The sequence below is a fragment of the Aptenodytes forsteri genome, unplaced genomic scaffold (assembly GCF_000699145.1).
Source record: "Aptenodytes forsteri isolate BGI_AS27 unplaced genomic scaffold, ASM69914v1 Scaffold83, whole genome shotgun sequence".
Lineage (NCBI taxonomy): Eukaryota > Metazoa > Chordata > Aves > Sphenisciformes > Spheniscidae > Aptenodytes > Aptenodytes forsteri.
This window is the reverse complement of record NW_008795371.1, coordinates 770,565-797,942: the sequence shown is the minus strand read 5'-3', so window position 1 is coordinate 797,942 and position 27,378 is coordinate 770,565. Positions and strand designations below refer to the sequence as shown.

Sequence of the window (27,378 nt, the reverse complement as noted above, 5' to 3'; positions counted from 1 at the left end):
AAAAAAAAAAAAAAAACCCAAACAAAAAAAACCAACAAACCACCACCCTTTCCTTCTCCATACTAATAACTGCAGCCTAGAAGTAATCCTAGGCTTTCTTCCAGGGAGTGTTGTCCTCTCTCCATTAAGGCTGTTTTAAGCTGTTTTCCTCTTTCACTTAAAGCCATGGTGTGACATTACAGCTAGAGAAATTGTTACTTTATTTATGGAGTTGTTAGTCTTCCCCCCCCCTCATTTACAAATTAATAACTTGACATCATTTTTTCGTGTGAGGACTAGGGGAAAGGGTCCTTCAATCTCACTTCCTTAATATTCTTAAATCTTCTGACATTAGCTCATGATATGAGACGCTATTCCTCACTTTTTTATTTCCTTACTTAAAAACAAACTGCAAGCCTTTCATATGCCCAGGTGGGGGGGGGGGCGAAGCTATTCTAGCAGCAAAGTGGAGTACTGCATGCTGTGTGCTTGAGAAATCTTGTACTCGATGAAAGCTGTCCAAGTTCTTGCATTCAGAGTGATTTGGTTTGTTTGTAGTTTGTTGTTTGTTTGGTTTTTTTTTTAAAGGAAGATGGAGCTCTGTAATGAGACTAGGTCTTGTGTTTCAATCTTTCCTCTTTTCCTATTAGCAGAATACTAATAGGAAACTGCTTATTTTCAGTTTAGTAGCTGCTTACTTTGGGGAGATTTTTTTTTTTTAGATAGAGTTAAATATTGAAAAGCTCATAGTTATGCAGTCAGTCTTACAGTTCAAAATGTATATGCCTATGTAGCCTGGTATTGGAATTGGTTTGGTTTCTATTCAAATAGGAAAAGAATTTAAATCAATGCTTTGAAATAATGAACTCTGTAAAGGTAATACAAAATAAATTTGTGAAGGATGTTAAAAAAAAAATCTAGTATATAAGTGATTCACTTTCTTGCCTCTGTCCTCTTTATCACAACAGGACAAACATGCTTTATTAGATGTCACTCCTAATGCAGTGGACCGTCTGAATTACGCCCAGTGGTATCCTATTGTAGTGTTCCTAAATCCTGATTCTAAGCAGGGTGTAAAGACTATGAGAATGAGGTTGTGCCCAGAATCACGAAAAAGTGCCAGAAAGCTGTATGAAAGAGCTCACAAGCTACGCAAAAATAATCACCATCTCTTTACAAGTAAGTGATTAGATATACTGGATTAGTATTTCTGAGAGGGAGGGGGAGGTGAGATGACAGTAACTTCTTCCTCCAGACTTTTCTGCAAATGGACCAAGTTGTTGACTTGTTCAGGCTCCCCCATTCAATAACCAGTAGTTCATTGATGTGTGCATCGTTTGCACGTGACGGCATAAATGTAAAGTGATCTGAAACATCACAATGACATTTCTAATAGATCTGGTGGCTTTGCAGGATCATCAGCCAAAATCAAACATTTGAATAAATAGGAAGATGATGTAATTTTATTTTTTGTCTGGCTAAACTGAAGCCTCACTTTATTCTAAGCTACTGTTAACTCAGTATTTCCTATGGGATAAAATGTCCCAAACCACATCAGGCCTTAAGGTTGCTTTGAATACTAATATTTACGTTACTATTTAAATCTCATAGTTTTAACCTACCAGTTTATGTTGCTTTTATTACTGGTGGTACAGATCCTTCTCATAGTTCTGCAGAAATCATAAGTCAAACTAACCTGCTGTACTTCTAGCTACCATTAACTTGAATTCAATGAATGAAGGATGGTATGGAGCTCTAAAGGAAGCAATTCAGCAACAACAGAACCAGCTAGTGTGGGTTTCAGAAGGAAAGGTAAGAAATAATATGTTTGGGGAGAAATGACAAAACTGTATTTATGAGAGCTTTTTCGTTCTTTCATTCTTACCGGTATTACAGATATGGGCAGATACTTGTGGAATGAAGTTTGTTTTCCTTTTTTCCTCATTTTAACCATCATTTGAAGATCTAAAGCAGTAATGCCTCATGGCTGTGTGAACTGCTCAAAATTGATTTGTCACTATATTAGTGCAGTTATTCTGTTAATGAGGGCCGTACAGTTGTCCTTGTGGATGAGCAGTGTAGTAAGTGAGAGCATTTGCCCATTGCCACTATTAACTGGAGGATATATTATTGCTTTGAAGACTTTGTGGGGATTGGATGGTTTTTCATGAAAGAACTTCTGGGTGTTCTGTTGCATTGGTACTAGGGGCTGGGATTGCCTGATGATGCATTATTTTTTTCGTTAATATAAAAGCAAGTGGCATATTCATGTTGTTTCTGACCTTTCTGAGAACTGTTCTCTCAGTTGTGAGAACACAGATACAAAATCACGTTAGTATTCTATGTTCCCCACTAAAACTCCACTTGCCTTCTCAAGCTGCATGTTATATTATGCGCGTGAGATCCATCCTCTTGAAGAACTAATACCAAGTGAAGTGCCAACTACAAGTAAGCAAATGATGAATCGGCTATTGCTACGTGTTTCTTAATATTTGGATTGTCTATTTCTGTTCAGATTGAGCTCCTTTCACCTCCTTATATCTTCCTTCAAGTTAATGATTCCAATATCATAATATCACTTTAAAGTGCAGCTTTGTATCTTTCCAAACACTTTGATTTCCGTGGACACTATGCACTATCCCCTCCCTTATACTGACAGTCATCTGACTCCTTAATAAACTGATTCAAAGAGCTAGTCTGCAGAAAAGCTTTCAGGTGTAAGCTTAACATCTTCAACGATTGAAACCCAATTTCTCCTCCCCTGTGATATTCAGAATTGTTGAATTCTCGTACTGTTGCTGTGCTGCTGGATTTGGAATATAACTAACTTTTTTAATTACCATACTTTCTGTTGTGGTTCAGAACAAGACAGATGCATTCCATTTGTTCAGTTCTTAATAATTCACAAAAAAATTTCCTAGCTTTACATTGCAAGAAGAAGGGCATTCTTTAAAAGGTATTTCAATAAACGTGTACTCCAATTTTGTTTGACACAGGCAGATGGTGCTACAAGTGATGACCTTGATTTACACGATGACCGCCTTTCTTACCTCTCAGCTCCTGGTAGTGAATATTCTATGTACAGCACAGACAGTAGACACACATCTGATTATGAAGACACAGATACAGAAGGAGGTGCTTATACTGATCAAGAACTGGATGAAACTCTGAATGATGAGGTTGGGACTCCTCCTGAATCTGCTATTACACGTTCTTCTGAACCCGTTAGAGAGGATTCTTCTGGAATGCAGCATGAAACTCAAACTTACCCTACTTATGCATCTCATGCTCAGCCACAGTCAAATCTCAGAATAGATTCTTCAGGATTTAAAACAACTACTTCTCAGCTGGTAAGAAAGTAATTTTATACACTGACTGCTATATATTTACTTTAGGTCACAAGTTCTCTTGAACAAGAAATCAGTGTTTATAGTCTGCTTACCAGTATTGTGAGTGCGTACAAGAATCTGTCAACAGCAACAATAATGTGTTAGAATTAATTGGATAATCAGCTTGCCCTACCTGTTTTAGTGACTCATTCTGACAGGAGGGGGATTGAAGTACCATTCTATTTCGATTAAATATTTTGCTTTTTTAATCTTCAACATAATGAATTTCTGGAAGTGCTAGTGCATGATACTTTCAGTACGTTTCATTCTACATCTAGCTGAGTTGATCAAAGCATCATTTAAATTATTTTAATATAAATCAAAAAGTCATACAGTGATTCAATAGCGGTATATTTAAAATATTTTAAACACTTCACAGAAAGCAGAAGCCTCACCTGCAGTCCCTTACCTTTCCCCGTCGCCTGAATCAAACCCTGCAACCTCATCAACCTCTGCAGTAAATGCTAATGTAAATCTAACCAATGTCAGACTGGAGGAGCCTACCGCTGCTCCTTACAACTCTTACCAACCACAAGCGGGCCCCTTAAGAACATCAAGTACTGAGGGAGCTCATATAGTCCTAAGAGATCAAGAGCCATCATCCTTATCGCCGCATATAGATCCAGCAAAGGTACCTGTGCCACATTGTTGTGCTGATTTCCTGCTACACATCAAGCTAGCACATGATCTTTTTGTTTTGCCCTTATTTGGAGAATTCCTTCTCCCCCCCCCCCCAATAAGAGAATCATGCAGGTTACAAAAACCCAGTGCATCTGAATTGCTAAGCATCATCTAATGTTTTGTGTGCATGGCTTCAAACTATATACTTTTCACTTCTCAAAAAGATGACATTTTTTAAAAAAGGTTGTATTCTGTATTTTGATTTTACTTTACATGTGACTTTTTTTAGCTTGTCAATGTTCTGCTGTTTATTAATGAGGCCTTGAGAAAAATCTGTTATTTCCCTAAAATGACACTAGATCTTTGTATACTTTAAATCATGCCAAATCCTTGATCATGAAGATGAATCCAATTTGTTGTGTGACTTTATATACTTCCTCAGCAATGCTAGAACTAACTTAAATATGTAAATCGATTTACTTCCACTCTTCCCACCCCCAGCAAGAAAGTCCCCAAACCCCAGAGATGAAGAGACTATTACCTTTGTCTTTCCCTTTTAATCTACTTAAGTGTGGTTTTGCTTAAAAATAGGACTGGAAGGGATCTTTTGAAATCACCAAGTTCAGCTTCCTGTGATTGCAAACAACTGCATCAAATTATTCTGCTTTTAAACAAAATTAAAGCCAATATTTAAAACTTAGGTTTATTTAAAATATTGCATTTCAAATGCAGCTGCAGTTACTCTTCATTTTAACTGAAAAGTATGCCTCTCTCTTTAACAGGTATACCGAAAGGATCCGTATATTAACGAAGAAGTGTCCAGACAAAGCTACGCCTTAAAACAGCCAGCAATTAATCACCCAGTACAGAGACAGGAAAGAGACCCAAATCTGATCTATGAATCACAGGCTCAGTATGCAGAAAAACAACCGAGTAGGGACTATGAACAGACAACATATAGGTATGATGCTACAAACTATGTAGATCAATTTTCTCGTGGTTATGACCCTCGCTTACATTATGATGACCGTGTGCCTCCCTATGAGGAGCACTGGGCATATTATGATGAAAAACAGCCCTACAACCAAACAAGACCAGCTTATGAAAACCAACCTCCTAGGGATCTTGATTCCAGACAAAACGTAGAAGAGAGCACAGAACGCAGCTATTATCCAGCACAACCTCGTTTTGAGGAACCACCTCCAATGAGCTATGATGGCAGACCTCGCTATGAGCATGCACCCAAAAACTTCAGCTTACCACAAGTGCGATATGAAGATCAGCATACTGTTGGATATGACACTCATGGTAGATACAAACAAGAAGCTCAGCCGTACCAGTCAGCCGTATCTCGATCTCCTGAACCGAAGCAGTACTTTGATCCACATATAAGGGGCTATGAACAAGGTCCTCCTCAAGCTTATAATGCTAAAGCTGGACAATATGAGCCTTCTCACAGCACTTCAGGTGTTTCTCTTCCTCCTCCCCCTTCATCACAAACCAAACCAGAAGTTTTGCCTTCTAACAGTAAACCACTGCCTACACCACCATCTCTAGCAGAGGAAGAAGATGATCCAGCCATGAAACCACAGTCTGTGCGAAGCAGGGTTAAGATATTTGAAAGAAGAAGATCACCATCTTTGGAAAAAATGAAGGACCCAAGTGATACATCAGCTGTCAAGGTAAGTCATTTAAGTTTTTTAATTCCTGCTTTTTGCTAATGAGACTACATTGCTAGAAGTAAAACATTGCCTTAGAAAGAAAGCTCTACTGCTTGTGGAATAGCCTCTTAGCAACCTAACTGCAGTATGTTTTAAAAGCAGAAGCTGGAAACTTTTGTGAAAACACTGAAGGGGATCTTGCCATGCTGAAAACTCCTCCAGTTCACCTTTCTCTAGTATTTAATTCTGTTTTTCCTTTTTGGGGGAAGAGGGGGCAGTCTTTGTTTTCTTACTCATAAAGTGCTGTATCTTTCTAAATGTTAGAATCTAAGAGAATATGCTGTGCTTTTCTTTACAGCCTCCAGAACTAGCACCTAAGCCTACACTCACAACTGTGAGTGGTCCAAAACCAACTTCTCAAAGCCAGTATGAACACGACAAAACAACTTACAGGTAGATGCACAACTGATTAATTAAATTTAGTGTTCAATACAAGATTAGAATATTCAGAAAACACATCTTAGTGGTTCAAATTGGAAACTGCAGAGTGGCGAGTCAGAGTGTGTCAATAGTAAGGCAGGGCATAAAGTCAGTTCTCATAGACAAGATTGCTGGGAAGTGGGGGAAGGACACAGTAAGTTTTTTCAGCATTTTTGAGGAAGAAACTTAGCCAATATCTTCATCTTACTTTTTTCTATGTTTAACTGAGATCATTAGAAAGTAAAAGGGAAGAGGTAAGGTAAAAGGGAAATAAGGATTTTCTTTCTTTATGCTATGTCACAGCTATCTAATTTCCATGCAATATAGGTTAAAAAGGCAAGGTGTGCAATTATAAGAATTACATTTTGGTTGCTTTATTACTAGCTAGGTTATAAAATAGAATTTTAATTCAGGTACTTATGCTTGTTCAACTGTACAAGGCAACTGTATTTTATTATTCTTGGTTAGGGCCCCAGAACCACAGAGACCTCAAGTAAAGCCACCTGAAGATATTGTGCGTTCAAATCATTATGATCCTGAAGAAGACGAAGAGTATTATCGAAAGCAGCTCTCATACTTTGATCGCAGGAGTTTTGAAAATAAGCCATCTGCACAGGTTCCTGCCAACCATCATTCTGAGCCTGCTAAACCAATACATTCGCAGAATCAGCTGAATTTCGCCAATTACTCTAAGTAAGTTTGGGGGATTTCTTTTTTTAATTTGAAAAAGGAGGGATGCATATAGGACTAAAACAGAAATTCTGCCTCTGTCAATGGAATTCCAGGGGTTCATGGTATCTAATTGAAATTATTTTGTATTCAGGAAGTCAATTTCTTTGTTTAGATGTAGCTTTAGTTTGAGAACACATAACTGCATAACTTCTTATTTTGGTAAATGAAATTAATAATTTTTGTACGTTTCAGGGCCTTCAACATGTTACTACTTTTGCTTACCACTTACTAACAGAACATAACAAAGTATTTCATTAGCCTAAGTAATACTGAGTGCTCAAACATCTTTCAAAGCAAAGGTTTTGGTTTATTCCAGTTCTGCATGCATTTATTCTGCAGACAGGCTTGTACACATTAGCCGTGTTTGACATTAGGAAACTGAGCCTTTAGGGAATATTGCTGAGGCCAGAATTTAATCTGTTGATGGAAACATCTGTTTCCTGTATTGTTCTGCTTCCTTGATTTGGAACATTTTGATTACAGAAATTGTGTGAAAGCTCATACACAGATTTAGCTCAGGTAAAGAACTGGCTATCTTGAGGATACTTAAGCAAACTTTGTGGATACTCTCCACAGTTACCTAAATTTCCAAAATTTGTTTTGATTCAAACCATAACAACGTGTTTGTAGTTGTTACTCTGAAAAGCTCTCTTGGCTTGCTGCATGCAGGCTGGAAATCAGGCATTTTTGAAGGCTTTGGTTGCATTGCGGCTTGAAATCTGGACTTATTCAGGTCAGGCTGAAAATCTGGCAACCTTAATGTTAATGAGATCTTTAGAGTGAAATAATAAACTAGCTTGCTGAGGTTTTATAGTGTTAAGTGTATGTGCAAGCTGTCTTTCATGTACTTGATACACTGTGTTCCAGCGCTTGTCTTAAAGGATTTGAGCTAGGACTTGGGAATCCTGTTTGTATTTGTATAATATTGTCTGTCATCTCCAATGTCTTCCTCTGTGAACTGAGAATATTGGAATCTTTCCAAAAGCTTGATAGGTTTTAAAGGATTCACTTTTTTTTTCTAATCAAGAAGTCTACATATAGTAACTATTTCTTATTTTACTTTTTTGTATGCTAAAGAAAGAATGTGTATAGTAATCTGTAACCAGTTCTGATTCTCAGTCAAGGATGTTCTTTATCATTCCTTCGCACTTGCCCTGTGTCTTCTGATGGAAAGATGGGAGCATGTCTGCCTGCTTTCTGGGCATCATAGGAAGAGACCTAAAAAAAAACGTCTTGGCTGGCCTCATAATGCATTGCAGTAGCTTTCAGAATTATGTTCCCACATACAAAGAACAGTTACCCATAGATCGTCCATTTTGATCTGTAGGCATGGACCGTCTTGCCATCGTAAATGCAAGTAATGCTTTGGGAGAAATGTTGTAAGCTTTCATTAAGTAATTGTGAAGATTGTAAAATTCTTCTGATGGACAGCGTTGTAAGCTTTCATTGTACATTTGTTATCCTCTGCAGTGTTGTCGCACATGCTGAAAAACATGAGAAATCCACACAACTATTGAATTCTGAACAGAACAGCTAATAGTTGAGAGAGATTGTTCCATACTTCTACCTACCATTTCTGTCTGCCGTGACACTTCTTCCATTCTTAGGCTGCTCAGTTCTGGTTTTGTTTTGATTGTGAGTTAGTGTATAACTTGAGGGCTTGTACTTATGGGAAGGTGACATCTTACTGCCACGGAGGAATAAGACAATACTGTTTTTAAGGCTGATAGTTTCATATGTCAGGGAACAAAAATGCGTTGTGTTTTTTTCTTTATGAAAGAATGTAACCCTTAACAGGAAAGGACAAACATGGGAAAGAAAATTTACCCAGGGTAGTCCAGTGCAAATAGACAAAGACTAAAATATTAATGGTAGTAAGTGGAAAGAGATAAACAAGAACACTACTCAGTTGGACAGTACTGCCTTTAGAAGCGTACTGCAATGTCCTTGCGTGGAAACACAAAACAATTGCTGTCTTGAGAAAGCATTCATATTTAGGACTTTCCTTTCGCCAACTTCCAGTTTGTACCCTGTTACTTGCTTGTCATTCATCTTTTTTTCCAGTGAATTTATATGGTAATTGCTATTCTGTGAATAAACTCTTCTAAACATAAACAGGACTAAATGTGGGTGATACAGGAACGGTTGATTATGCAATCTCTTGCCCCTGCATAATCCATATAATGTATTCTGGATACAGAGGACAGATTTTATTTATTCATGAGCAATAGCTACAACTTTTTCAGTTTTAAATATTAATGCTAAACATTAAATTATGTAAAGTTCTTTGCCACTGAATAAGTATTGTGAAAGTATGTATTTTTCCCATTACATGTGTACAAATTTGTTTTCTCTTCTAATTTTCGGGGGTTTTATTTGCATCATTTAGGAAATTTATGCCATTACTAAAGCTGCTTTGTATGGGTAATGACATACCTGCACGTTACAGTTGTCAGTAACTGCAGAATAAGGGATAGTTTCTCTTGATGTGAGAAAATAGTAGAACTTGTAAATGGACATATTTCAGTGGATCTAGTTGGAGCAATTTATGAGGCTAGTACCCCTGTGGCTGAGAGTAGTGGCTATGTTCCTGCTTGGTTCAATGCATTAGCTTGACATGCTGCAGAATGAGGTAGCTTATCTAAATTTTGTATTGAGTAGGGTTAAGACTACTCATGTGATCAGTTACAGCCTCATCTGAGGAGGCAGTAAGGACCAGTGTCCTGTGTTAACTTCTTAAACTGCTCTGGCTGAGCTCTTATGTGTCTGTTACAGAGTTGGAACTTTTTGAATGGGAACTGAAGATGAGCAATGCAGTTTGATAAGTTTTCTATTGTACACCGAGGCTTATAACCTGTTGCCCACTGGTTCATTCTAGTGGTTCATTTCTGCTTCATTTCAAATTAAAGTAGTGGCTTTATAACAAAAATGAAGTGGGAAACAGCTTAGAAAACAGCACACCAATAATTAGAGGAACTTCATTTGTACACTTACAAGTTGTTGTAAGCAAGCATCTTGTTGTGGACCACTTTCATTGCATACAGGTTCTGAACAACGCGGTTAAGATTGTGGCTGACCCTTGGTCAGGAGCCTATGACAGAAGCATATTAAGCACAACTTTGTGCTGGTTGTGTTTATGTTGTCACAGCTCTCTCTTCTGCTCCCTCCATCAAAAGGTACTACCCTTCCCCATTTTTTAATTCCTCAGAAAGCTGGCAAGCAGTTCTGATCAGGTGTGGAGTGTATTGTTTTTTTTCTGTGGGCTTTTGCAGTGCTGCCCTCCCCTGGTTAATATCCCCTCTGAGAAGCAGTGATTTCAGGTGGGCAGTTTTCTGAGAAAGCAGCTACCATTCAGCTGGAATAAAGACAACAGTGAGTGAACGTGCAGTAATAGCTTGTGTTGTTGGATGAATGGCTTTATATAAAATCAATGGGAACGGGAGCTTATACAGCAGATCTAAAATGATCTTTTTTTGCAACACTGATTTTAGAGATACATTCACACAGATGCTGTTTAGCTCACTGAGCATCACATTCATGTGGTCATCAAGCAGACTTTCAAAAATTGATCAGTCCTTTTCTTAGTTTCATAACATACTCCTCTGAAGCAGTAAGGCTGTTGGTGTCTAAAATTGTTGCCTGTTACATTTTTATGAGCATACAGAAAGTGAAGGGATGAGGGAAAGCTGTCCTGATGTAAAATGTATTTTCTTGCAACATGTAAGCAAGATAAGTGTTAAAAATCAAGGGAAAGTCATCAGTTATACTTACGGTTTTCTGTCTCTCCTAGTATTCATAAACAGTTGTTCTAAGACGTCCTTTTAGGAATTGTTGAACACAATCAGAAGCATTTTATGGTGTGGGCTCTGCTATCGGATGAGTTGATAGTGCTATAGAAATATTTGTTATGAATGTACCCTCAATATATGATATGCAATACAAACCCATCATCATTCTTTGTGTGTTAAGACTGAAGAAATTAATGCAAATTGGACCATGAGAGATTGTTAGAATATGGGATTTATATTTTGTTCACTTTTTTCAAGATGTTGAATAACTTTGTTTATACAGATTGTAACAAATGGCTTAGCGTAGTCCATTCTTACATTCAATATATGTTAATTGGAGACCTTGACCGCCTCCTAATTCACTAACAAAATCTCATATTAAATATAGTAGGTAATCATTGTATATATGCATATGGTAAAGGTCTTACCAGAAACATCATGGTGGTGTTGGGTTGACGGTTGGACTCGATGATCTTAGAGGTCTTTTCCAACCTCAGTGATTCTATGATCACTGTTAAAAGTAGTGTCTCTTCGTTTCAACAACCTTGTCATATGAGAACTGCTAGGACTAACGTAAAAAGTGTGAAGAAATAATATGCTCAAGATAGAATGACTATTTTCTTTCATTCTTCTATTGCTGTTTGCTTTGCCATCACCTAGATTTCTTGGCTCTTACACTAGCTATGACTACTTGAAAAGGAACATCAAGTGGTAAGACTGTTGTTGATGTGAGGATGTTTTCAGGTGTCCTCTCACTGTTACATTTCATCACAGGCATTATGTGCACCTAAATTTTAAACACACAAATTCTGAAAGTAAGTGCAATATATTGTAGTCCAAAATTACAGGTATTTGTGAAATCAATCATTTCATGAAATAAACTTTTGGAGAAATATTTCTAGTTTAAGAAAAATGTTTTGAAAATAAGATTTTAAAGTTATCTACACTATGCACATAAAGCTACTGAAGCTTAAGCTGATTACATTTCTAATTAAGATGGCATTGTTTGAATACTAGGTGTATTTAGAAAAGTTGTACTAGAACCCACTGTCCTATTGGCTAACTACACTTTTCAGAAACAATCCACCCACCCACCCAAAAAAAAGTGGATTTATATTTTTATTTTGAAGACCTGCTAAATTATAGAACACTTTTTCATTTAAATTACCCCAAAGGAAATTGAAAAATCAAGATCTAGTAGGCAATTACACAAATACACCTGAAATGTCATCTGCCTTTTGTTTGCCATGGTTTGTGTTACTAATCTTCTTCTAAAGATTCAATGTTGTCTTAATCTCTTGTGCTTATCAATAAATGTTTTTATACTTGAGACAGGATATTAAAGAAAATCGTGTTTTAATGTTTGTAGGAAGAGATGGAAATCAGGTGATCATAGAAGAAAAAAATAGCAGTGAATGCAGGAGCTCAGAGCCCTGAGGAAACTGAACAATGAAATGTGTTTTGTTTTTTTCTTTTATTTCAACAGGGGGAAACCAGCCGATACTGAATCAATGGATAGGCCTGTTGGTGAAAAACGCTATGAGCCAATCCCTCAAGTTACAACTCCTCCTCCTGCTCCTTCAGTCCAGTATACACAACCTCAGTCGATTAATAGTCCTGTCCTGTCTCTCCCAGCACATCACAAGCCTGCACTTTCTGAAGGTGAGCAGTTAGAAAGCTAACCTGTCTCATGTGGTAACAAGTATCACTTGTCAGGTGCTTGTGAGGTTGCTTCAGCATGTCTACGCTGGTAACTGTGTTGTTCTCTAACTGAAACTTGGAATAACTATTACTGAAAATAGCTTTTTACTGTAGTGAGATTGAGTTTTGTGAAATGATTTGGTGATCCTGTCTGAAACCGTAACTTCCCGGTGTTAATAGTCACTATAACTGTGTCTTCCATATTTAGTGGTCTCAGCAAAGATGAAGTAAAATTTCCAGTACTTGAAAAATGTACCTCTCTATGCTTTGGACTAGAATTCTTTAGGCATGAGTAATAGTTGTAGGCTTCTAAAAACAGAAGAAAAAGTTGTTTTTGCTTTCACATTGAGAGTATTGCCCAGTCCAGCTGAATTTTCCAGTTTGTGCAAGTGCATGATAGTATTTCAATACTGGTTTTCTATTTTTTTGTCATGGTATAGATCAGTCTAACCTTTTTATTGAAAGGTCATACCATTGTATCTAACATTATCTGTTTAATGACGCATTAGATAACTTGCCTGAACATACAAAATATATAATAGGAGGACAGATAATCTAAGAGAGCGAAGCTGAACCTATATATATTTTATACAGTAGATAAAGAATTGACTAAAATGTATTCTTATGCCATAGTGTATGTGACTAGACATTTCTGATGGTTACTGACGAGTTCTGGTATTTTTATTTGCATTGCAGTTAACTCTGTGTCTGACCCTCCTCCACCTCAGAATAAGCCAGCAATTTTCAGATCCTCTAGAGAGGACACTGTGCAGTCCACTTTTTATCCTCAGAAAAGCTTCCCTGACAAAGGCCCCGTTAATGGAACTGAACAGATGCAGAAACCGGTCACTCCTTCTTACAACCGCTTTACGACAAAACCTTACACTAGTGCTGCAAGGCCCTTTGAGCGCAAGTTTGAAAGTCCTAAATTCAACCATAATCTCTTGCCAAATGAAGCTCAACATAAACCAGAGTTGCCATCAAAATCTCCAAATTCTCCTCAACCAATTTTGAAAGCACACAGCTCATCACAGCCTCCTGAATTTGATAGTGGAATGGATACCTTTGCTGTACAGGTCGACAAGCCTAAATATCAACCAAATAATGTTAATGCTGTGCCTAAAGCCATTCCTGTAAGGTAAGCTGCTGCTTTTTTCTTTCCATTAGTACATCTATAGGAGCTCGTCTGTGAAACCTGTGAAAAATACAGCTTTTTTTTTTTTTCTTCTGTGCTTCTGATTTCTGTTTATGTTACAGTTGAAAGATTCATACCATGATTCTAAAATTCTGCCAAAGGGCATTGAAGAGCATTTGGATAGATACTTAAAGTATGTCCTATGTCCCTGTATCATCTTGCATCCTGTTGTTAGAAAGTGGCATGGCTTTTATTTCCCATTTCTCATACTATAATTATAAATCTTCTGGTAGATAGTAATCATTTGTCCTCTCAATTTGTTTCTAGAAGATGGAATTTGTTTCCAAGGATAGCTGTTGCACAAAATTGTATTCATTCTGTGTGCTTAGAGAGAGACCTCATGGTACACGTGTGTAAGGGATATTTTAAAAAGAGAAGGTCACTTCAGCACTTTCATACTGGTTCTCTTTACTGTGAGACAAAACAACTGCTTAAAAGCAGCTTGTGCTTGCCTAATATGCTTTAACTATAAGAACTATGTCAAGAGCAACAGATAGTATTACAATCTTAAGCTATTTGATGACTTGTTAAATTCTTTTCACTAATACTTGCAGAACAGTGTTTGTTTTTTTTTTTTATTTCAAAATAATAATGCACGAACCAGACTTGAAATCTTGCTTGATGTTTCAGTAACTCAGAAATGTAATAAAGGAATCCTGTTTATTCTTAAGCACCTGAGAAATGTTTTGATGCTATATGGTTTTGTAGACTGCTAGAAATTTTGAAGTTGCTGGTTCTTTGAGTGAAATTCTTTAGAAATTGATCTGAAATCTACTCAAACTAGCCATTTGAAAATGTTGTATGTTTCTCTTCAGTTATATCCTGGCAATCTGGAAAAAAAAAATTGTGGGTTGGGGGGAATAAGAATTATTACTCCTTTTAGTATTAAAGTCATAATGGAGTTTTGGGAGAAAAAGAAACTTTCAGATTTTAATTACATTTAATTTTACTAAGAGGAAGTGTGTACCTGGGGCAAGCTCTTTCTGTATAATCCCAGAAGCGGGCGTTTGAAAACACAAGATTCAAGTGGTTCAAATTCTTGCTTTAACTACTTTCTGAACATTTTCAGAGTTTGTGGGCTTTGGGGGGGGTGGTGGTGAAAATGTTCTCTTCTCATGGCAGAACTTGAACTACTTTCATCTTGGTTGTCCCGTACAATCAAGTGTGGGACACATTTAACGTTTTCCTAAAATCAGTACTAGCCTGCTCTAGGCTGTGCTCTGCTAAAATCTTAGAGGAAAGTATGCCACTGACTTCAGGAAGAAAATACTGATAAAACTGCTAGGCTTTCTGTCTTATATTCAGCCCTTCAGCACTTGAGGATGAGGAGGAAGAAGATGGACACACTGTTGTAGCCACAGCAAGAGGTGTATTTAACAGCAATGGTGGTGTATTGAGCTCCATAGAGACTGGAGTTAGTATTATTATACCACAAGGAGCCATTCCAGAGGGAATAGAGCAAGAAATTTATTTCAAAGTCTGCAGAGACAACAGTATACTTCCACCTTTGGACAAAGAGAAAGGTAAGAGCTGGCACTGTACACTGTTCTGTTATTTAATACAATTCTTTTCTAACAGCAGCAAAATAGAATATGAAAATACCTTAATATGCTTCAATTTATAACATATTTCTGTATGAAGATACAGAGTATACATCTCACAAGAATATAAGGGAAGCAATATTCTGCTTACTAGTGAAAGTTGCAAGCAAGATGGGGGCCCTGAATTATAACTTGAGAATATTTAATTTGTAGACTTAAGTACTGATTTAAAACTTACCTCGTGCACTAAAAGAAGGTTCTAAATTATTTTTTTAAGAATCTTTGAAATTGTAGGTTCTGTCACAAAGTACAGGGATTTATTCTGGGTGTTCTTATTAGAAATATTTCTTCATCTCAGTTAGGACCAAAAGAATTATAAAGCACATGATTTAAACTAATTTGACTTGAGTTAAATATTTGGAATTTACTTCAACGCTTAAATACTCAGCATTTTAATTTTTTTCAATTTCTCTAAAGAGAACAGCTTCACGGTTTAAAAAAATATTCTAACCTTTATATAAATAAAAGTATTGTTCTGGTTTCAGCTGGGATAGAGTTAATTTCCTCCCTAGTAGCGGGTACAGTGCTGTGTTTTGGATTTAGGATGAGAATAATGTTGATAACACACTGATGTGTTAGTTGTTGCTAAGCAGTGCTTACACTAGTCAAGGACTTTTCAGCTTCTCATGCCCTGCCAGCGAGAAGCTGGGAGGGGGCACAGCCAGGACAGCTGACCCAAACTGGCCACAGGGACGTTCCATACCATGGGACGTCATGCTCAGTACATAAACTGGGGGGAGTTGGCCGGGGGGCAGCGATTGCTGCTCAGGGACAGGCTGGGCATCAGTCGGCAGGTGGTGAGCAATTGTATCGTGCATCACTTATTTTGTATATTCTTTTATTACCATTATTATCATTATTATTTATTATTATTTTCTCTTCCTTTGCTGTCCTATTAAACTGTATTTATCTCAACCCACGGGTTTTACTCTGCCTTTCCCCCCCAATTCTTTCCCCCATCCCACTGGGGGGGGGGGCAGTGAGCAGCTGTGTGGTGCTTAGTTGCCGACTGGGGTTAAACCATGACAAGTACATTCCTGACTGTCTTATTAATAAGGGTTGAGTAATGTATCTTAGTTGAGCGATTTTTTTCATAGTCTGTCTTTCATACCACTAATCCAGTGTACATTCATTTTCTGACCTGTCAGCTTCCTAATTTCCTCAAGTCAAGAGGTTAATTTCATAAAGTTGCAGTTAAAGCATTATTTGCAATCTAGAGTTACTTTGAATCTTTATAAACCAAACATAGTATGTTCCTCAACTGAATAATCTTACGTTAACATTTGGAGTTTTAAACTATAAATAGACCTATATGTTTGTATGCTTTATCTTTTGACTCATAGGATAGGGGTCATAGGCTCTTGAGCTGCTGAAGGCTTTATTCAGCCCAGCGTGCCATAAATCCATACAAGCAGAACATCGCAGCTGTAGCGCAAAGAGAAGCATGAACAAGGCTGCTTACAGATTTGGGGATTTGTTTTTTTGATGCACCCACTTTGAAATAAGTGGCAAAAAAAAAAAAAAATCCCAATGTGATTTAGTCATCAGACTTGTTTATCCTTTTTCATTTTGAGATTGTGATATGTTCCACTGACAGAGTCCTCTGAAAGGGACTGTGAGAAACAATCTTGCGAAGTGTTCTTTTTACTGACAGGTCAAAATGTTTGTATTTTTCTCTAAGTTACTGAGTAGCTCTGCAATATAATAATGTAATACTTTGAACCTATTTCAAGAAGAATCAGTAACAGGTTTTTCTTTCTCTGAACTGTAGGTGAAACACTCCTTAGCCCCTTGGTAATGTGTGGGCCTCATGGACTAAAATTCCTGAAGCCAGTGGAGCTGCGCCTGCCACATTGTGCGTCTATGACCCCTGATGGTTGGTCTTTTGCTCTAAAATCCTCCGACTCCTCGTCGGGTATGCTGTCCTCCCTCTGTCCTTTTGGGGCTTTTGGGTGCTATCGTATAATTTAAGTTAATTTGGCTAAAGGTGATGCTGTGTAATATAAAGAACTCAATCATTGTATTTGTGTCAAACTCTCCCATTTCACTTTCATTACAGATGTCTCTCTTACATTTACTCATGGTGCAAATTCATAGCTAAAACCATGATAGCAGAAAAAGAGTAATATCTCTAGTCTATTAAATATTACCGTATTTTTCTATTCTGTCTTCTTTCTTGAGGACTGCTAGAGCTGAATACATTTGAAATGATAGTTGCACTAAAATTGAGAGGAAATGATTATGTACCTCTGATTGGCCTTTGTAACATAACTGGTGTTTGTCTGTTGCTTAATTAACCATATAGGACTCTGGCAAATCTTAACAATCTGCATGCTCATAAATCATGATTTAACGCTTGTTAACTGTTTCCATGTGTGCAAATTGATGCTAACAATTGGGTCATTTAAGAAAACTATAGTGTTCAGTAAAAGCATTTACAATTCATTCTAATGTAGCTGGATTTTCCACAAGACTTTTCTTGCTTGCTTCTGCCTATTTCTCCTTTACTGCCTTTTACCCAGAAGTTTCTGGTTGATAGTAAAAGTTGCAACTAGGTTGCAATTTTATTTACCTGTCCATTTTTACCTCACTGTGGCTTTCTGGGATAAGGGGGAGAATGTATTGGCTGAAATTGTCAGTGAGGAGCCTAATTGAGAATTCTGGGCAAGTTTCAAGCCATTTCATGAAATGGCTGTGAGGTTACAGAGATTTAAAAAGGAATGTTTGCACATCTGGGGAAAAAGTCTTAAGGTTTTATTCAGCTACCTTCAAAATTTATGGTGGAAGGTTCAAACCATTAATGTGTACGTATGATCTAAGTAATGACTGAACAATGTACTTCTGTATACAGCTTTTAAGCCACCATGTATGCATATCTTCCGTCTCTAATGTATCTATCACTGTCAACACCAAAGCACTGATGCTTTGAAAGATGAAAGCATCAATCCCCTTGATGGGGATTCAATAACCTAGAGGTATTAATGGCAATAATTTTTAGTTGTTTTTTATAAGCTATTATATGCATGTGTTGCATGCATCTATTTAACAATGTGTGTATACATGGTAGTGTTAAAACACGGACTCATAAATGATAGGGTCCCAAAAGATATGACAACTATGTACAAAAATGACACAACACTTCCTTTGTAACTATTAGAATTTACTTGAAGTGAAGGGAGAGGACTCAAATGATCTAAACAGTAACTGAAGTTACTGAGACATTTTTCTCCCTTTCCAAAGTGGGATATGTGTGTGCGTGCATGTGTGGGTGAGAGCAAGAGCGTGTATATTTAAACCCTAACACTTTCTGTACTGTAAATATAACACCACATTCTGTTAATCTGAAATGGGATGTATATCATAACATTGCTCTTTTGAGACAAACTTTAAAATTAGGCAATTCTGTCTTATGATATGTAAGTAGACCATACTGTGTCTTAAATAAATAATTGTTTTCTCTCTTTCTAAATTAGTTGGTTATGGGACTCTGATTTTTGAGGTGGCTTTATAATAGTTTATACAATTCTGGGGTTTTTATCTCTTCAGTCGTCTGCTCTACCTCATCTTTTCTCAATGTATCCATGTTCTGTCCTGAAAGTGACATTCATTTGCACTTACTAACATCCTTTCTTCCACATTTAAGCCTCATATATTGATATTTTACTGTTAAATCCCTCTAAAAGCTTGAATGATTCTGGTATTAAAACTGACTGGGGAAAAAAGTTGCCTTTTATGGCCACACCTATTAGAATGTATTAGTAAAAAATACTGAAGGAAGTTTTTTTTTAAGTTTTTTTCAAAGCAGTTGTATGTAAGTATGGGAGAAACATCCTCAACAGCTAGAGGTTGCACTGGCTACAGTCTAATCCTTACTATGTATTTAGGAGGAAAGATTGGAAAAAAGTCTGCCACTGTCTCATGTGCAAGACTAGGACCTGGTTGTCCTACAGTCCTGTTTTCCCTTCTCCTAATATATTTGATCATGTAAGTTTTGAATGGAATTCCCTGCATCTGTAACACAAAAAATCCTCCAGCATTACTGAGCTTCTTGACTGAAATAAGTAGTCTTGGCTGGTTGCAGTAAACTTGTTTGCATTCTCTAACTATACACAGGCCACTCCTATTCTTTGTCCCTACATCAGATGTTGCCATCACTCAGTGCATTGTGTACTTCATTCTGTTTTCATGAGTTCTTCGAGAAAATTAGGTGGAATTTACATCAGTCTCATTTAATACAGAAGTCTCAGGTGTTTGCAGTCTCTGTGACTGGGTTCTCTAACTTGTTGCACATTTCTCAAGGCAGATCTGTTTTGGCCAAGCTATTTACTGTCATTTATCTAGAAGGCTTAAGAGAACCTCAGTGCATTTTTCACTGTTCTACCATAGCGGGATGATGACACTTTTTGTATAGTGGCAGCATTTAGTAGTGGTTTTAGGTGGGTAAATGAGGAAATACTTTCTCCAGTTGAAAGAGACAATTGACTGTGCAGATGGAGTGTAACCTTTGTCTGGTGAGATGGCAGCTGATGACTTTCCCTTGTAACAGAATGTTAAACAGGACCTTTGACCATGAATAGATAAGACCTGTTATAAAGATTTTAAAGTATGTACCAGTTAACTAGAATGCCTTTTAGAATGTCATTAGTTTCAGGCTTTTAAACGAGTATACTGGATGTAGCTGCAAAATTACTATAATCCTGTGTACAACAATTTTCATAACAGAAAGTAAAACTACCAGTGTGTCATAGTGTTTAGTTACAACACAACTTCTGATTTGACTCATCTGTGTTCAGAACTGTTCCAAGAAACTTCAAATGCATCCTACCCAGATTAGCTTTTAAAATGTCTTATTTTTTTTTGGCAATTCAGGAAGGAGCCAGTGAATACCTGATTCACTGTTAACGCTTCTTAAACGGAAAGCACTATGTTGGTGCTGTAGAGTAGAATGACTGATATTTAACAATTCCTGAGTGCCGCAGCATCTGTTTTGAATAACTGATCTATCCTACATTATATGAAAATAAAGGGTTAATTTTTTATTACTAACATACAAACTGCAGGTTAAAAAAAACCAACAACAAAAAAAAAACCCAAAAAACCACAGGTGTTGATTCAGAACTTAAAAGCTCCTGTCCAAAAGCTTGGTTGTTTCAAGATGTACACTGTTTGACAGCGGATACTAAACACCAGCATTGTGTTTTCCTCCCACAGGTGACCCCAAAACCTGGCAGAACAAGTCTCTTCCCGGGGATCCAAACTATCTTGTTGGAGCAAACTGTGTCTCAGTCCTAATTGACCACTTCTAAATATTAAGTTAGCTGACTGAGTAAATAATGTGAAACTGAGATGGACCTTACATATAAACTGAACCACTCTATCAAGTATTAACTGTTCTATAAGTGATAATGGATCTTAGTGTTTAAGCATCTTGCTTTAACTAACAATGGTTTAGCAAGTACACTCTTTGAACCATGGTCACTACATGCCACAAGCAGGGAGTGTACAGTGGGAACAAGGTAGGGTTTTTGCAGGTTCTGTATGCTTTGGTTTGTTGGTTGTTCTTTTGTGGTTTTTTTGTTTTGTTTGTTTCCTTTTTTTTTTTAAAGGACACTACTAGTATTTCATTGTTTAAAATCTGAAAGTACCAATGGAATTATATTCAGAGGAACTGAATTTGGTTCATACTCCACTGGCGAAAACACAGAATTTGGCCCGCATTTTTACAACTGTGTGTTTGTAACTCACAAGACTACACCTTGGTCTCTAGTTTTTAAATGATTTGTGGTGTACATGTCCAATGAAATGGCAATCAACCTGGGGTAGCACAGTATAGATGTTTTCCTCTGCTGAGAGGCTAATGCAAACACATCTACTTACTGTATATGGAAACATTGTCATGAGAACAAGGGGGAGGGGGAAAAGCATGTGGGATGACTATGGTTCAGTTGCCTCGATGTGGATTTGTAAATTAACCACATTATTACAGACCTATTAACCAGCAGGGATGCCTTACCCTCATGTTTTTAATAGTCTTAGCTCTCATAGTTCTCTGTATTAAGTTTGTATGGCTTTTGTGCTTACCTAGATAATATATCATGAGACTGGGGAAAGAGGGGAAAAAAAACAAACAAAAAAAACTTGTGAGTTTGGTTTAGAGAACAAGTATTGTTTGTGTTCATCAGCCAGAAGAGAACCAGAAGAAAATGATGGTATGTTTTCTGCTATGCATTTGAAAATTTATAGATGTTATAGACTGCTTGTATATAATGCGTGCATACCACTTTTGTTCTTGGTTTGTAAATTAACTTTTATAAGCTTTACCTTTTTATATATATAAATATATATAAAAACAAACAAAGTTTCTTAAGGATATCTTTGTATTCTCATACCTTTTGAGCCTTGAACTTTGACATCTGCAGCAATAAAGCAGCATTTCTACAATATACGAACAAGGACATTTTTTAAAAATGCACAAAGTTGTTACCTTTTTAAGTGCTGCATTTAAAGAATATAACTCGGAATTCTCTACTTTGATTAAATTCTTGAAAAGTAGCCCTACTGTAATTTGTCATAAGGATGCTGTATAATGTGCCCTGAAATGTATTTTTTTACTAATAGACAATTTATTATGGCACAATGGCACTACTACTGTTTAGATAATATACCACTGCATTCTGTTAATGAGTTATTAGCTATTCAGGTGTGGCTGATTTTTTTTCTCTGCAGTTATTAAAATTACACGTTTCTAAATATACAGAATAAAACTGTTTTTAAAATAATAAAGGAGATTGTAGTACCTTATTGTTTCTGAAATGCATTTATGTGAACATGAAAAAATCAACTTTGATTTTTTTTCTGTGTAAGTAGACAGCTGGATTCTGCTGTATGTTCATACACAAAGCAGAGCTCTTTTGTGGAGTCAGTTGGAGTTGTCTACAGCAGGGCTTCTGAAATTATGAACTCCAGTGTGGATCCATTGGAAATACTCAATACAAGTAGGAGTGGTAGACTTGTCCCTTGAATCACTATGTTGGTGCTAGTGTACTTATTATACCTACTCTTCCAAATACTTTGGTAGTGTTCTAGCATGTGGATTTACACATAGTCTAGTTATACAATTTTAAAGATATTCCTACAGAATCCCATTATCAGGCCTGTTTGGAGTACTCAGTGGCTAACTAGTAAGCTACCATTATTCTATAAGAGAAAGTAAATTCTAGAAGTTATTTTTAAATAATGCTGGGAAACAGTGCATAACCCTGATGTTTCTGTTCTGTACTATTACTGACCCGCCGGTTTGTTTCTCAGGCATGACTTGCCCTAGAAGATGCATTCACTACTATTACTACTACTCCTTATGGCTTATCTCAACTCTAAGAGCAGGCAGAAAATTTGAATAGCAAAAAATCTGTTCATGTCAGGATGGCATTTTTCATTTGTCTTAGTGATAATATATTGGTGGTATTTTTTTTAATGAGCAGAAAGGAAGGTTTCAAAATGGCATGCAGAGCATCTTGGAGAAAATTCTAATGCTAAAATTTCTAGGTGTTCTTTTCTAGTTCAGATCTTCGTAAGAAGCATGTGAAACACTACAAAAGGAGTCAGTCAGACTTGAGGAACCCTGGAGTTACACTGCATGGACTATTTGCAGTGGTGTCATTTGTGTCTTGGACATCCTGAGTCTAGCATGCTGTAAGGTGTACCTGTCCTGAGTTGCTTTTACTATAGTGATCTGGATAATATCTTTCTGCTCTTCTTTTAAAGATTGTAGGGCCATGTCTTTCTATCAAAATGAAAAAAAACTGACAGCTTTTGCTCTGCTGTCATTTCATAAATGAAATGAGAAAGTTGATGCTGTTCAAAAATGTGGCAATTCTCTACTGCTAAGCAGCCTGTCAATGGAATTGTTTTTTGCCGTCTACCTGTGGAGATGTTTATCCAAGTGGCTAATTTAAACCAAATGCATGTGTTCCTTGTCATTAAATCCCAATGCTTTTGGGTTAAAACATGGCCATTGAGAATAACCGTGCTAAAATAACATATTTTCTTATTTTTAAAATACCAGTGTCTTTCAAATCTTTATCCTTGCAAGAGATTACGTTCCTTACATATTTTATATAGGCTAGGCTCTGCAGGAGGTAAATCCACATGTAATATTTTAATTTACTATAGTTCTCTATTCACCATTTAATGTGAGCTTCAAAAACTGCATCTCCCAGTTCTTCCTATTTGTCTCAGCGATGTACTGGCTAGCTTTAGCCCTGCAAATTGTACAGAAGTTTTAATAATGTAAATCTCAAGTCTTGTGCTCGTTTCTAAACAAATGGCTCCAATGGTGGAAACAGATGCTCAATGGATACAGAATTACTGTTCATCTCTCTGACTTAGGTTCTTGGTAAAAATCTTTTTTTTTTCCTTTTTTTTTTCTTTTTTTTTTCCTCCGAGAAACGCAGTAATGAATATTTATCTACACATACACGAACAAGTTATGGTTGTACAAGTGCTTTTCTGTTCCTGCCAACCTGGGTTAGGTGAAGCAAAACAGCAATGTTTAGGGTCTGGTTGAAGATTCTCTGCTGTAATGTAACCTGGACCAGATGACGGAAATCAAAGCCATACAGGTTTGGAGAATAAAAGATGTTAAGCACATCTGAAAAATGTTTTCTTAGTACTGAGTCACTTGTGAGGAAAGCATTTGTAGAAGCCTCACTGAGTGCTAGTGGTGGTCTGTTATGTACAGGGTTCTTGGGCAACTAGCTCCATCCATTGGCAAGATCAAATGAACGGGTGAAACTATTTTTCATTATATCCAAGTGAACTGTGTGTTATGACCCTGTGAGCAAGCATCTGAGAATAAATACGCTTAATATTAGTGAAAGTATATGAAGCTGGCTGTTTGTGCACACACGTGTAGACGTGAATGTTATTTATTAGATTTTTGTATTAGCTTGAATACTGTGGACTGCTCGGCTCTATGCCAAACAGTTGTCATTCCAGTGACACTAAAATAATTATGCTATCACTGAATTTGGCTTGAAACCCAGTTTTGACAAAGATTAAAGGATCTTTTGGTGGGAAGCAATGGTGCTATCCTAGTTACCTTAATTAAACTTGAAACACTTATAGATCATTTCAAATTGCTGTGAAATGGAGTTTTTGCACATACAGCTGTCTGTCAGTGACTTTAAGTAGTAACAGTTCTTACTGCGTAAGATGCAGAGAACGGGTCCAAAACAGAACATCTGTATCTACAAGTGCAATTGTCCTATTTTGTTACTGCAGGAGTAATAAAGGAGACCAAAAGTGAAGAAAGAGAAACACTTAGTTTCGCATGCTGCTGTGCAACTAGAATTGCCACCATGTGAATGTGGGGAAAAGAGCAGAAAGCACAATTTATGCTTAGAATGACAAGAACAAATTTTAGGCTAACTTTGTCAGTTGCTAATTCACTAATGCTGATTCTGAAATGGCTCTAATCTGCCCTGTGACAATGTATATGAAGTTTCCCATTGAAGCTTTATTATGCAGCACTAACTGCCTGTCACTCCTCATCTCCAGCATTGACAAAGTGACAGTAGAAGAGTGGAGATGAATGCAAAATGTCCAGCTGTTCCCTTGGCCCGGAGAGGCTGCCAGTAAGGCGGGTTTGGTATCTGTCACTGTTGCTGGTTGCTGACAAGGGAACAACTATGGTTTGTATTACATAATTGGACCTCGCCAGATCATCCATTCTGTGTATCTCATGAAAGTGGTAAAAGATGTTATACTCTTGTATGAGGAAATCAGGTGTTCTGCTTGTGGTTAGGGGTCTATACTGGGTTTTCTGTGTACATCTTGGTTTTTTGATTTTGTTTTTTTGCATTGTGGCTTGCTCTCTGTGAAGAACTTTGTAAGTCAGGAGTACTTTGGAACATCCAGTAGCTCCACCTGGTTTTGGATCATAAACACCAGTGTTTGGTACCATTACAGACCATTATCAAACCAGGAGTGTCGTGTGTTTTCATTGTCTGCAACAGCTTGCTCTATTTTGTGGTGTGCTTTTGCATTTCTGACCTGATGTCCTGTATGTCTGTTTTGAGGTTATTTGTTTTTTGTAGGGGGGGGGGGGGGTAGCCAGATGGATGGATGGACAGACATGAGAGATGGGACTTCCGCTCACCTGGGGACAACTGAAATAAAAGAACTGTGAGTAGTGCGGAGAGTCTTAGCGGTTTACCAGTTTCTGTAAAATATTAATGCTGCCGCAATTCTCTGTATTCAGGAGTCTGATACTTTTCTCAGTATGACAGAATTTGCTGAGCGTTGTTGCTACTCTTGAAGATGGTATAAGAATGTGATGGCAGGCAGGAGCTCTTATGATAAGTAAAAGCTGGGGAGAGGGGAGTTGGGCAGATACACAAACCGGTGGGATCACTTTAGCTTTACTCGCATTATTTGAATAGACTTGAAATATGTGCATAATGTATCTGTTGCAGCAAATCATTCCCACTAGAGAAACCTGCAATTCTCTACTTGTTATCCTAATGCTGATTGTTGCCATGTTCTAAGGGTCCTTTTTATTGAATTTAATAGCAATTAGCTAGACAACTGAAAAAACAGATTCCTAAGAAAATAAACTGTAGCCTATTAGTGACTACTGATGCTATCTTTTTTCTTGGGTGTTGAGTGCATATTAAATTTTCTTTAAAAATAATTGAACAAAAAACCCTGTTATTTAAATATTCAGCTAATGTACCTTGTCTTTACAGTATTTTGCAGCACTTGTCCATTTTATACAAAAGTTGCTGAGCACAATAGATATGATAGTCTGTGAAAACACTATCTATAAATTACAGCCTGTTAAGATGAATGCAGGTTTAAAACATGTTGGCTAATATATCAGTTTCTAAATTATATTAAAAACAAGCAATGTCTTCCCAGAAAATTATGACCTACTTCCACCCTTCTTCTTTCAACTTCAGGGCTTAGAATTTGGGGGAAGATCTAAGTGAGAAACAGGCTGTAGAATATGAGGAAAATGAGATCCGGCATTCAATTTGGTAGGTGCTTTCATGTCTTGGCATTGGATTACCAATGGTGATACTTAATCAAACCTATAATGTGCACTTAAAACTAAGTCTACATACATTTAAAAGCCTTGCCAAAGACTTAAATGATTTTTGAGGTAATCTTGCCAGAGTGGAAACGTGGCATTGAAAATTCTTTGCTAGAAGGAGCATTCATAATCCAGAGCTTGATAGTGAACTTCCAGTATGGATGATGCAAGAGTGAAGCTGGCGGCAGTGATTTCCCTCTTAATTATACTTACTTTTGTCCTTACTGAATTAATGACCAAATATTTCAAGTTCATAACATTGCAGAATAAAAAGGTGTAAGGTAGAATTAATTAAATTGGTGATAAAGGAATTTACATATTTGATTACTGAAGTAGCATGTTGGTAAAGTATCAGGGAAGTCAGCTTAGTGACCAGAAATAGTTGCCTTAATTTTAAGGTTTGTATTAACTGTTTTCAGTTTGTCTTGGCTAAAAGCTGTGGAAAGGCACAAGATGTATGCAGATGCAAACCTTACTATATGGTATATAATGCAATGAAATTAGCTACATAAATGATAACCTGCTGCCCCTGTAGAACAGTCAGAGCCTGTACCAGAAGGAAGAGTTGCAGCCCTTTTCCCTGAACATCACTGGCAGTCCCACTGGTGCTGCCAGTATTGGTACCACTTTTTTTATTTCTACCAGCAACACACTGAAGTTATTTATAGCACTTCAGATGTCTGTTGAGAATTCAGGAGTGATGAGAGCAGGCTTATGTGTCTTTGAGTTATATTTTATATACAGGCTTTTTTTTTTAATAGTTGTCATCTTCATGGTTCTAGGCAGTCTTGAAAAGGTAATTCAGACATAAACTATTGCAGTAATACCTACGCAGCTATGTTGGTCTCCCCAAATAAGAAAGCTTTACTTATCTAATCTGGTCCTCCTAGTCCCACATCCTTATGTGGTACTCTGCTGGTAAAGAAGCCTGCAGGTTTTGTTTGTTTTCAAGAGACTAGAAACTTTTGTTTCCAGGTTTGGTGGCATATAAATGTAATTCCCATTGTTTAATGGGCAAAGATGGCATGGAGTTGTGGCCTCTGATAGTTATGGCTGCCTAGTTCTAAACCATGCCAGTAAGTTGGGAGAGCAGTTTTTTCACAAAATAAGCTGAAAATTATCACAAAGCAGAGTTT

The 27,378-nt window shown here is 37.1% G+C and overlaps 1 protein-coding gene across 3 annotated transcripts in view; it reads left to right on the top strand.

Annotated features, from left to right (window-relative positions):
• Window positions 1-21,930, top strand: part of TJP1 (tight junction protein 1) — a 50,203-nt gene extending 28,273 nt beyond the window's left edge. Inside the window, exons 16-27 of one of the 3 annotated variants that reach the window (XM_009280336.1) lie at window positions 948-1,158; window positions 1,691-1,791; window positions 2,976-3,329; window positions 3,748-3,999; window positions 4,772-5,671; window positions 6,009-6,103; window positions 6,599-6,823; window positions 12,137-12,312; window positions 13,048-13,489; window positions 14,852-15,069; window positions 16,919-17,002; window positions 20,359-21,930. In XM_009280336.1, coding sequence (XP_009278611.1) covers window positions 948-1,158; window positions 1,691-1,791; window positions 2,976-3,329; window positions 3,748-3,999; window positions 4,772-5,671; window positions 6,009-6,103; window positions 6,599-6,823; window positions 12,137-12,312; window positions 13,048-13,489; window positions 14,852-15,069; window positions 16,919-17,002; window positions 20,359-20,453 — 3,153 coding nt within the window. In that variant the 3' untranslated portion in view covers window positions 20,454-21,930. Of the gene's footprint in view, window positions 1-947; window positions 1,159-1,690; window positions 1,792-2,975; window positions 3,330-3,747; window positions 4,000-4,771; window positions 5,672-6,008; window positions 6,104-6,598; window positions 6,824-12,136; window positions 12,313-13,047; window positions 13,490-14,851; window positions 15,070-16,918; window positions 17,063-20,358 lie in introns of all 3 variants that reach the window. The other 2 variants (XM_009280335.1, XM_009280337.1) reach the window with 2 other exon arrangements.
• Window positions 21,931-27,378: the final 5,448 nt, after the last annotated feature.